The sequence below is a fragment of the Aulonocara sp. 'chitande type north' Nkhata Bay genome, linkage group LG9 (genome assembly GCF_057382095.1).
Source record: "Aulonocara sp. 'chitande type north' Nkhata Bay isolate Kocher_YH1m ecotype deep benthic linkage group LG9, A_spYH_male_GT1.1, whole genome shotgun sequence".
Lineage (NCBI taxonomy): Eukaryota > Metazoa > Chordata > Actinopteri > Cichliformes > Cichlidae > Aulonocara > Aulonocara sp. 'chitande type north' Nkhata Bay.
The window spans coordinates 16,428,278-16,440,629 of NC_141352.1; the positions used below are offsets into that span (position 1 = coordinate 16,428,278).

The 12,352-nt window shown below is 38.5% G+C and overlaps 1 protein-coding gene across 5 annotated transcripts; it reads right to left on the reverse strand.

Moving 5' to 3' along the window:
* Window positions 1–635: 635 nt before the first annotated feature.
* fbxo15 (F-box protein 15) lies at window positions 636–10,773 on the reverse strand. Of its 5 annotated transcripts, XM_086306111.1 has the most exons (10): window positions 10,626–10,773; window positions 10,420–10,538; window positions 8,687–8,791; window positions 7,198–7,425; window positions 5,596–5,793; window positions 5,381–5,510; window positions 5,176–5,258; window positions 2,365–2,510; window positions 1,298–1,422; window positions 636–1,209 (listed from the first exon to the last, which is right to left on the reverse strand). In XM_086306111.1, the coding sequence occupies exons 2-10, from the start codon at window positions 10,515–10,517 to the stop codon at window positions 943–945; spliced, it is 1,380 nt and encodes a 459-aa protein (XP_086162237.1). In that variant the 5' UTR covers window positions 10,518–10,538; window positions 10,626–10,773; the 3' UTR covers window positions 636–942. The 5 variants fall into 5 exon arrangements, with proteins under 5 accessions (XP_086162237.1, XP_086162238.1, XP_086162236.1 ...); XM_086306112.1 differs by having other exon boundaries at window positions 7,210–7,425; window positions 10,420–10,773; XM_086306110.1 differs by having other exon boundaries at window positions 10,420–10,773.
* Between the last annotated feature and the right edge of the window lie 1,579 nt (window positions 10,774–12,352).

The following is a 12,352-nucleotide window of genomic DNA, read 5'->3' on the forward strand; positions in this document are numbered from 1 at the left end:
AGCCTCCGCCGTGTTTTATAGATGACTGTCGACACTGTCATACCTCTCTCCTGACCTCCTCTGTACATACTGATGATAATTTGAATCAGAAATTTTGATTCACCACTCCATAAACTCTTGCTACTGATTTTCAGTGATGTTTTTGTGCAATTTGGCATCGATCACTATTTTCTCCCTGTTTGAATAGCTTATTGAAAGCCACCCTTCCACTGAGACCACTTCTGATAAGGTTTCAGTGAATAATAAATGGATCAACTGAGGAGCCAGATGCATGTTTTGGGTCCTGTGTCAGGTCTTTGCTGGATTTTTGCCTGGTTTCCTTAGGTTTTTAAAGGATATGCTGTATGTAGATTCAAATGCAACTTGTTGGTGCAAAAATACTATTTTACATGCATCAAACTGTGTTACTGTTGGTATTTTTCATAGATTCAAGTAAAGAAATGAAAACAAATGATGTGTTTTTGTGACAGGCTGCCTGAAGATACAATTTAAAATATATTTTGTTCTTTTGTTGTATTTTATGTGTAGACACAACACTGATTCACACCTCGAGTTGTCTTTTTATGCTCGAATGATTCACAGGTCAGTGTTAAGTGCTTAACAACAAAAGAGAAGAAGCATTCCTCTGAAAATGGTACATTTCAAGGACTTTACTATTTTGTCAAAGGCAAAGTGACAAGAACAGGGGAAGGATTAAGCTTAACGAATCCAAAGAAAAGAAATAACTCAGAAATTAAGTAGAGAGTAAAGAAGTTTTTTTTAAGAAATCAGATCCATTCAAACTGAATTCATTCATTAAACACTTGAAGGCAAAATAATAGTAAAACGAGCAGTCATTGCACTACAACATTTACTGAATGAATGAACAACCTGTTATCTTGGTCTTATGGAGCGAGCAAATATCAAATATGAAACCAGTTTTCTGTGGGAAATCCAGAACAATCAGTAATCTCTACTGAAATACTTGTTTACATAGCAAACACTCACATAGACAACTAAACTGATGAGAATAAACTGCTTCTGTTCATTCATCTTCACAAGCCTCATCTTCACCTGGATGTCAGAATCCTGATAGTGGATCAGGTAGTGCTCACCGTCATAGTCGTAGCACACAGGCGTCCTTTCCAGCTCCGCTGAAACGGGCGAGGTGACACACTTGAAGGGCTTCCTAAATTCATCTAGCAGAGTCAGACTCATAATGCAGCAATTCTACAAGAAGTTGAAAAGTAAATAAGTGCCAGTGTGTATATTTCCTGCCTGCCACACCACTGCTGGGAATTTTATGCTCGTGTAATACCTCCACTGTGCCTTGCAGGGCCTCACAACACCAGGGCAGGGTGATGTCACCAGACAGAGATGTGTGCTGGGACAGGTTTGTGCTGCTAATGACTGTTAGCTGGATCAGCCCATCAGAGATCTGAGCTAGACAGAGAAAACACCGCGTGTAGACATTTATACCCAATTTAAGACAGCTAAGCAGTTTAAGTCTACAAGCGCTGTAACCATCAAACACAAATAAACACACATTTTTTATTGAATTTAGCTAAATTTTAACAAATTCAGAGGCTGTATCATATCAGTAGATTATTATATATAGCAGTTCTTACACCTAAAGAATGAAAGTTAGACTATGTGGATTAACGCTTTAAAATACTGAATGAAGACTTGAGTAAAGAAAGTGTTTTTGTGTCCCTTTTTTCTACAATGATCAACATTTTCTCTGCATTTTTGTTTCGTTGAATGAATTACTCTTAATGTATAACAATAATGGAAATCCTTAGAGTGAAGTAGCCTCTAAACTGATTGTATTGTCTGGTGTATGACTAGCTGTTAATAAAAAGTAAGTACTAAGCTGAAATATTCCAAACAGCAATTCAGAAGTCTCTTTTTTTTATGACAAGAGTATAGATCGCAGGCTCACAAAAGTATTCAGTATTCTGAAATACCTTTCTGTATAACCTCCCTTTTATTCCACATATCCAAGTTTCCTGCCATATAGCTGAGGTTTAATTAGTTTGAAAAAGCAAGCCTGTAAGTGTTTGTCACACATGTGAAACAAACTATGGAGGCACATAAAAATAGTGCTGTACATGCCTAAATACAAATCGATTGGTCTTAGGAAATAAATACAGTCATAAATTTGCAGAAAAAAATGGGAGGAAAAAATCACAGCAAATGAATTCTTGATATTTAGGACTCTGTTTTGTATCCCTCTTAAAGTTACTATACATGTAAAACATAGGTATACTGTGGTTTTTTTTTTATATTACCCACACAGTACAGAAGATTATTCATATTTCCTTGGCATAACTCACAGTGCTACTTAATGAATGTGGGTACAAAATGTGGGTATGAATGGATTACTTCTGCGGCAGAAGAGCTGGGAAAAGCTTCCGGACATGAGCTCGCATACAGTGTTGTGGAGAACAATGTGTAGCTGGTAACCATGGAGACCGTATTCAGGGTCTATATCACAGAAAGGGGGTTGGACCACCGGCTCCACATAAGAACTGAAAGGGGAAAAAGGGAAAGAGTTGATAAAACCAGAAAGTGTAAACTCTGTCTAGTGGGGGGGGGGGGGGGGGTATCATGACAAAAGCATTTTCCTAAAAAAAGGCAAAGATCTATTAATTTTGTGGAGCATAATAAATAAAAGTGCTGTACTCCCACAGGAAACCAGGAGAGGGTGCTATATCCTTACTATGCTGAAGTACGGTATCATTAACACTGTGTGGTCCTGAAAATGTTTTTGTTTTCACGTGGATGGAAAGTAAATTACTGTTGGGTAATAACTCATAAGCCTCTGGAGCACCTGCGAGTCTGAGTGTAGACAAGAGCTGTGAGCAATTCCACCAGACAGCAGAGTTTGTACAATTCTAATCCTGAAAACTAATTAAATTGTTAGTTCTCCAGGCTTCTTAACCCTTCGATGCACAACCTACCAATACGTACACTCTTCCACGAGTGGGGTCAAAAATGACCCCAAATAGAAACAATGCATTTTGCTATAAACTCGGTTGTTATTCTTCAAAATCTTTAAAACAAAGAGTTGTAACATTCTCATATTTGAGGTATTCCTCATAAAACATGTTTGTGACATGAGGCCTTTTGCATTTTTATTTATTTTTTCATTAATTTTAAGAAAGTGCAGTTTTTGTATCACTTGTACCACTTCTGTATGCTTGCTCTGCATATACTGCAGAAGCTGGGCCTTCCCTCTGAAAGGCACAAGTTGTTCATCCACTGTAACACAATCACTGAGGATGAATTTCTGCCTGCAGTTGACCAGGAACAGGCCCCATATGTAGCAGAAAACTGCCATGTGGTTTGTTTTCAGTCGGTAGGCTCTGGTCCTCTTGTCATCAAAGTGCAAGAAATGGCGAATATCTTTAAATCTTTGAATTGACATAGTGGCCTTGTACAATGGGTTATGCAGAGGACTCCCAAAAACACACCAATTGGTACAGCCCAGTTCTTCTCACTTCCTACAAGAATGGTCAATCAAATGAAGGCCAGGAGCTTTTGTTTGATTACATTTGATTACAGTACTAGACCCAGGTGCAAGCCCTGGCCGACTAATTCAGAATATTGTGGCTAGAGCAGTAAGAGGGGCTCATACTGTTGGACTCAATATCCATTTCCTCTTCAGAGGACTCATCAGAGGACTCCTCTGTATCTGACTGGCCTTGTTCAGTGTGGGGGACAGTAGTCTGGATACTCTATATGTTAGATGTCAGATTCTGAGTCAGTGCCTCTGATGGGCTCTTCATCCCATCCGTCCTGGATCATTTGTAGGGCCACAGGGATCCTAGCTGGCCTCATAGCAGCCATGTTAAATATTTTTAAAAAATCAGAAAGGACAATGTTTGAAATGCACAGGAAACTATAAACAGGGGTGTACATAAGTGGTCCTCAGGTGCGCATTTGCTGTCAAAATAAAAGACGCATACCAGATAAGAAGTTGGAGCGCTCGTTTGCGTACATTAGATGTTCTGGAGGAGGATAGACATTTGTTCAGAACTCTTAAAGATGTTGAAGAAGCAAGCTCCGTAAGCAATTACTTTGGTATTCCTCCACCGCAAAAGAAGCGCGTATTCTCAGAATTTCTGGGAATACTTTTATTTTGACAGCGAATGCACACCTGCGGACCACTTATGTGTAGCCCTGACTATAAATCGTGTATGTTACTGTGTAAAAATTAATTCTTGATCCATCAGAAGTTTAAGTGGGACAGTCAGAGTTGCTAAGAATGAAAGTTTCATAGAAGATTCCACAGGAACTGCTTGGGGTCATTCTTGACCCCACTTGTGGAAGAGTGGGGTAGTGATACAAAAACTGCATTTTTTATAAATGAATGAAAAAATAAATAAAAATGCAAATGGCCTCATGTTACAAACATATTTTATGAGAAATACCTGGAATATGAATATATTACAACTTTGCATTTTAAAGATTTTGAAGAAAAACAAAACACGTGTGCATCTAAGGGTTAAAGGACATTCAAAGCTCTTCTTTGGAAGCCAGCTGACCTCTTACTGACGTACTGACAATGACTTGAACTACAAATTTCTAATCTGAATTCATCACCCCATAAAACCTGTTTCCAATGAGTTTCACTCCAGTTCTTGTGTAATTCTCATACTTCAGCATTTTCTCCCTCTTTCCCTTTGTTAAGAATTGCTTCTTGACAGCCAGCCTCCCACTGAGACCATTCTTTCTACCATGTCTTTGCTGAATGTTTTGTTATTTCTTAAGCGCATGACTTTGAGGTACTGTTCGTCTGCTGTCATGATTTTAGGTCTAACACTTCTTCTTCTTTTGTCCTTGTTGAGAATTTTCATCTAATAGCTCAATTAGCCCAATTTAAAATTGGTTCTTTGCTAAGCTGTCTGTTATGTGGAGAAATCACACTGAATCGTCCCCTGAGTTGTGGGCCCTTTCTGTGCTCGATTGATTCGGTCAGTGTTAAATGGCTTAACAAACAAATAAAGAAAAACAGTTTTCTGAAATTGGACTGCAAATAATTCCAAAGAAAAACTATTTCAGAAACTCAAATCCCACTGTACAGTGCATCACTGCAGGAGCAATACTGTCAGTCTATACATCCCTTAAATTTGAGACGCAGCACACCTTGTATGGATGTTCATAAGAGGGGGTGGTTATAGTCCAACCTACCAAACAGAAGATCCCTGAGTGCTTCTTTCCACCAGCTTGTGGAAGTGGAGGGTGAACATGATAAAGGCAACTGAGCACTGGTCCTAGAAAAAAAAGATGCTTAAAGATGTCACTTCTCCCTGTGATAAATACTGTGTATCTTGTTCTGCTACTCTAAGCCAGTGAATAATAATCAAAACATGGGATGAATGCCTGAAGTAATTACCCTCCAGACACCGATGATGATGCCAGGCTGTAGCAACTTAAGCTGCACCAATCTGTCCTGGCCAATGACTTGCATGTTCTTAGTTAGAGTCTGCATGTCTAACTTCTCCATGAGGGACCTACAAACAGGGCTGACAGAGGAAGCAAAGACAGCAGTTGGTTTTACTGAGACAAGAGGCGAAACAAAGGGTGTAGATGGATGTCAGCTGCCTTTACCTCTTTGGGCTGACGCAGGCTAGCCTCCTGACACCGTACAGCTGAAGGGTGGAAATCTGCCGGTAGTCGGGCAAGCGGTCTCCTCCGCTCCAGCACAGTGTCACTGAAGTCTCAGTGAACTGGGACCGGCTCTGCTCCAAAGTGCTCTTACGCCCTGACTTATCCATGACTGTCAGTTCCCAGGTGACATTCAAGTTTCTAGAGTTAGAAAACAGAATGTAGAATTGTAGGAACAGGACTTTTTGCAGTTTTGCAATAAAAGCAAGAGAGAGAGAAGAAGAGAGCAGGTGAGAGTGAAGCTAAGCATGGCAGAAGTGAACAGGTTCTTTAATACCAAATACCACATAAATAGTCCAAATGAATCATTGAACAAAAATGTAATCCATCCATTTGTCTTCTAATTTATTACAGTGAAAATAACCGGGCAGTGTTTGGCAGCGTTGCTCTTTAAATCAGAAAAATTACAAGTTTATTTGCTGTTACATCTCATTTGTCAGCAGAGGGAAGTAGTAGGACTCCAGTTAAAGCTGTTCTTGCTAATGAAATGATATGCAACGAATGAAATTAAAACTGCAGCTGTTGTGACGAATCTCTTGATCCAGTGCTGTCTAAACTGTGATTCAGGGCTGCCCCTACTGTGATGCAGCCGGCGCCTCGCTGAGACACCATCCAATATCAATTAGGTGGGGGAACAAAGTTAAAAACTGGAGCAGCCCAGGGGGCTCCAGCAGCTGACCCCAGGGATTTCACTCTGCACTGCCTGTATGCTTGACGTCTTGTGAAATGATTATTACCAAGGTAAATCGCATGCTCCTCATGGTCTCTAACAGACAAAAAAAGCCCTATAGGGAGTTGTCTGAGTCGGTGGGAGGAAGGCTGAGGTGTGCGTGCATGCATATGTCTTCTTTGGATGAGGGGTTGGGGGGCTAAGTAATTTATTTCAACAATTCAGACAGCCCCTGCAAGGAACACAATTATTTCTATTTCCCCTCTGTACTACAGCGACTGCCACAGAACTCAATATTGAGTGCAGCACAGCCTCTAATCAGAGGTTATAAAAACACAGCAGAATCTGCGGTGGAGGTGGCGAGGGAGCTCTCCCCTGCGTGCTGGCATCCCCCTGAGCAGACATCACGTTCAGAAAGAGACCTCCTTCCTCACCTTTAATAAGAAAGTGTCATTAAGTGTGACATCAAAAACAAACCATACTTTTTGTTTTTGATTACCAGCAGCTTGAACTATCCTCTTGTTGTGTTCTCCCCCCACCTCTCCAACCTTGAACTTTCTCAACAGCGAGGGTAGATCTCCAAAGTTTTGCTATTTGCTAACAGCAAACAATGAACAAAGGCTTCATACAGCTGCTTCCAAACAAATACCAAATCCCCGTTAGAGCACAGACACAGCACGGATCAACACACCTCCTTTCAACTAAAAGGATATAAAATTCACTATAAAAGTAGTTAACATGAGCATTTAGAGAAAGAATAATGACATATTTTTCTTTCTAAATGTGTTTGAGTAGGTGATACATAAAGTAAATGGAAAACCTAATTCCTTTGAACTAAACTTGGGTTTTCTCTCTTTATCTGTCTCACACTTCACCTGAGGACCCACTCTGTTTGGCTGGGTAGCCCTGTGTGAATACTGATGAGTCCAAGCCGCCTCGTCCACTTGATCATGTCACATTCGGCTACAGTCTTGAAGTACAGCCTCTTATAGTAACCTTCGGGTCGATCCTGCACCTCCATCGTGGCCATCCTCAACAGAGATTTGTCCATACACTTTTTATTCTTGCTGAAATCCGCAATGTAAAGCTTTCTCCACAGAGCACTGCAATGACAGCATCAGGAGAGTGACCGACTCGGTCAGAAAGGTTACAAACCAGTACAGTATGTCTAGTGTGATCATTTCTTACAGGGTGGCCAAGAAAAAAGAAGTTTAAGTTTTATTCATCAGAATGACAATATCAAAACATCAGCAGTGAAATTTCACGTTTGAATAAGTTCAATAGTGAATTCTTCCATTATAGGAATAATCTTTTCTACTAAGAGGAAACTATTTAACCCTGTGATGCCTGAAGCATGAAATCATTCCAGAAAGTTCTGATATTTTGGAAAACACGACTGTTTATTGAACCTTTTGAAAAAAAATTAAAGAAAGAAATTCATGTCAATTTGCATATAGTATAAGCTTCAGTTTGTATCATTTTTGCCACACTGCAAAAAAGAATCACACTGATGACCTGGAGCTCTCAAATACTCATGTATTAAATATGACACACTTGGCATTGCAGACAACACTGATCACCGAGTTCTTGGTATTCTTTGGTAGTTACTGGAGGACATTTGGGTTCTGATTGTGGTTCTGACCAACAACAAAAAAATCAATGTGTCAAGACTGTTGAATTGACCATAGGCTGCAATCTGGCTGGCTTTTTTACATTTCAGAATATGTCCTAAATGATATATAAATATATATTTTGATTTGTAGGACATGTTTTTCACTAACGTGAAATGTGTTAATGAACTAGACCTTTAATAAAACAAGTTTGTGCATCCACAGAGTGTCATGATCCTTGCCAAATCATGCAATCACAAAATCACAATTTTGAAATGTAAACTTTGTGCATTTGGATTGCCTCCAAAAGGTGGAGAGCTAGATGCTTCAGTACATAAGCTCAGTGAGGATCTCTAGATATGTGGCTTGAATTTCAGGCCAGATATCCAGAGATATGTGGCAGGATTAAAATTGGAGTAAAAGACCAGTGGAGCATAGCAGGTAATTTTTTCTAAATATCTAAAAAGAAACATGAACCTGAATATCAATGCACCACATATGGGTGCCGAAGCTTTTATGTTTAAGTAGTTGAGGAACTTGGGACCATGCTGTAAAGTTTCCTCTTTCAAGGTCTAATGCTTTTTCTCAGAAAAACAGTAGAAGAATTGGGGCAAAAACCACAGAGCTCCCGTGCCTTGGACTTAAAGGTTCTGCTGTAAGATTTGGAGGCATACTGTCCCTTTGCTATTGGATTAATTAACATAATCGTGTATTTAATAAACTGTGGAAGATGCACTGACAAGATGGTACTTACTTGCTGTTGGCAAGCTGATAGAAGATCTTATTGATGTGGTTTATGCAGCAAAGTGTAGAAGCATCCAGGTATGACAAAATCTTAATCAGGATCTCAGATGGCAGTCTATGGAAAAGGTAATTAGACGTGACTACAAGGATGTGACAGTGTGCCTTCATGCCTCCTACTGTTCAGATTTCAGTCTATGAGATAAATGTGTTCTGAAAACACTGCTTGGAAATCGTGTCATACACTTCTGGCAATAAAGTGAAACTACTTATCTCTATGTTCTGTTTTAGTAGATATGGTGAAAAAACATAAATATGTAAAGAACTCAGCTGAGATTTTTAGATCTAAAGGTCTAATGAAAGCCATCCAACCATCCATCCATGCCTGCTAATTACAAATACTGCTAGGTTTGTTGGCTCACAGCTGTCCTGGTTAATGATGCCATTGCTGTCCAATTAAATCACTTGAGTGAGCAATAAATTCATCTTCCTATCACCTGCCCGCTCAGTCACTGTCATTTCACTACATATCAACAACCAGATTAAATTACTTCAAGAATAAATTAATTAAGAAACCAGATTGGGCGTTGTTTTAACAAGGCGAATGATTTCATACGACAGCTTTAAAGTTCAGATTATCCAAACAGCCATCCTCTCACTGACTAAATTCTTGCAGCTGTAATAATAGTTAGCAAAAATAGATGTAACATGTGATATTAGAGCTCAAAAGTTCAGCTTAAGTCTACAACCATGGCAGTACAGAGCAGTGCTTTGAGCTGCATACGACTGTTACCTACATGCTTACTTTACAATGGGCTTGCATCATCTCACAGTGCTAACATGCTCAGATTTTGTCATATGTTAGTATTTCTGTATTGACTGATTCATGCTAAATACAAATACACTGAGGCTAAAGGGAATGAAAATTTATTTTTCAGTTATTTAGTTAGAAATTAGAAGGAGCAGAAAAGGAGACATGAGCATTTCTGCACCTCCCTTTTCTTCTTTGCATGGTAGAGTTTTAACTTGAAAGTGTGATGATGATTTTCAGTGATGTGGTGCTTTCAAGGCCAGTCTCCAATATCCGATACAAATAGTTTAACACAAATGATTGAAATAATTCAATTGTTTGATATTTTTTTCTTAAAATGTTACAATCAGATTTAAGATGTGCATATAGTTAAAATAAATAAATAAACAAAGGGATCTGAAAAATATAATGTCTTTAGACCAACTGAATTTGGTCACAACCGTGATTGGTATTTTTATTTTATTTTATTTTTCTGTATATTTGAATCAGTGAAAAGATTATGAAAATAAATCCGGGCTGCACTCCAAACCTCTAAGACTCTAACCATTGTTGAGTGAAACAATTATTTCTGCTCGTTGAGGCGTTCAGACTAAAACAAATATTAAAAACAACGCTGTTGCTAAATATGAACGATTAGCTGTTTTAACAGAATCATTTTGGTAGTAGAGGCAGCAACCGTCTACTAACTGACCTGTTTTTCTGTGTTGTAACTGCCTACATTTAATGGGAAAGAATCCAACTGCTTAATTCATGTAGTAAAGTGTTTTCCACTTGAATTGATTTACGCTGTGCTGTTATTGTATTTGTTGCTACAAATCCTTTTACTTTGAAGTCTATAAACAGCAGATCCACTGTTTGAGCGCTGAATGCCACAAAGATTAAGAAGAAGAAATGGCATGTACCGTGTATAGTCTCTGCATGCACTGACAGATTACCTTTCCATAAAGCTCTGAGTGGACGCTGGGGATGATTTGTCAGTTCTTTTGGACGTCCTTAATGCTCGCCCGGGAACGACTGCTTTCGAAGCTGCCATTTGTTCCGCTGGTCTTGACAACTTTGTGACAGTTACAAGATAATTTATATTTGCAAGGTTTTAAGGTCGTGAAACTTTAAAAGAGCGTTTATTTGACAGCTTTTTTACTTAAAGACCGTGAAGATAACATCCGGGATCCAAAATGAACAGCTGGTACTGTGTTAAATCCATGAGTAGGCTACATTAAATGACTTAATTCTCCTTGTGTGCTAACGAAATTCCGTGAAAGCATCCGGTCACCTTGGTGACATCGGGTCCAACGTCTTCCGGTGGGAAGAAGCACAAATGCCTTCAAAATAAAAGCAGAATTTAGATAGATAGATAGATAGATAGATAGATAGATAGATAGATAGATAGATAGATAGATAGATAGATAGATAGATAGATAGATAGATAGATAGATAGATAGATAGATAGATAGATAGATAGATAGATAGTCAATTAAACTTGATCTGGTCATTTAAGTAGCAGAGGGGTTTTATAATCAGTTTTAACTGCTTCGCATTGATTACATTAACAGCAGATCCACTAGAGAGGCAACAATGAGACAACAAAACAAAACAGGATTCGTTTAACAGATGGAGGCCAATGACATTTTCACCATCTTCATCCTTTTAGCTGATACTATCAGCTTATTAATTTAAGGTAAATACAACCATGTTGACATATTCAAATAGGCACACATCTTAACATACTATAGTACAACATCAAATAATATTATGTAACTCTCACTGTTAATGTGTTAGCTAGATTAACAGTTAGCACCCACAATGTGTTAGAGAGTTGTTAGCGAGTTTACAGTTTTACACAAGTTTGGCTCTCATTTTCAACATGTTTGAATCGATAATTAGTCACCCTTTAGTTTTTGTTAGCCTCACAGACCAAGAAATGCTATCAGCTGTACACACTCCACAGAGGCCCAGAGTTATTGTAGATGAACATTTAAACAGTTTTACAACCATTACACATGTACAAAGAACTCTGCAGACTGTAAACATTGAAATATAATAGAAAACTTTAAGATGTTATACGTAAAACATTGGGAGAAGGTTTCATGTAAATGTAATTTGTTCTTCTCATTTAAAGCATGACGCAAAATCTACATTATTATCAATGACTACATTTACAGTGGGCAAAAATGTGTGAGGAGGAGACCATCGGGGCCAAGCTGGATCTGGATTTCTGGATCCAGTGGTTTTTAGAAATCTCCTCCTCTTCTTTCATCACAGCTGTCCAGTCCCAGATGTGCTGTTGATCCACTGAGGTAGATGTCTTTTTAGAAACATCAGGAGGACTGAAGCTTAACTCAGTAATAAAGGAGGACATTTAATCTTCACCAGCAATCTTCAGCCGACTGTGCAAAATATATGGATTTATTGTTAACAGTGTTTTGATCAGCTGCCCTGGGCGTCTTCTATTAATGCTTCATTTTATGTTTCTCAAAGGATGTAGGCTACAGAGCATACAGTCATTTAGTCTTTCATATAACTCTAATAATAATTCAGAATGCTTTTTAACCTGAATATTTGAAATAAAAACTCTCACTTCCAAATCTAGACCTATAAAGAGCTGGTGAAAGTCAGAAATGTAGACATAAATTTTAGTTTCAGCTCATATGTATTAAGCTTTGCCATTTTCTTTTGACATATTTCGCTGAGTAAAAGCAGCTGTAGTCACTTCATAAATGCAATAAGAGCTCACTGGAAAGTATCTAAAATACAACTAATGATATTTTAATATCTGAATACTGACTGAAGGTGAAGTTGTATTTACATGCAAAGAAAGGATGGACCCTCCCTCTCAGACTGAGTTTATGAAACTTAAATTAGTTTTAA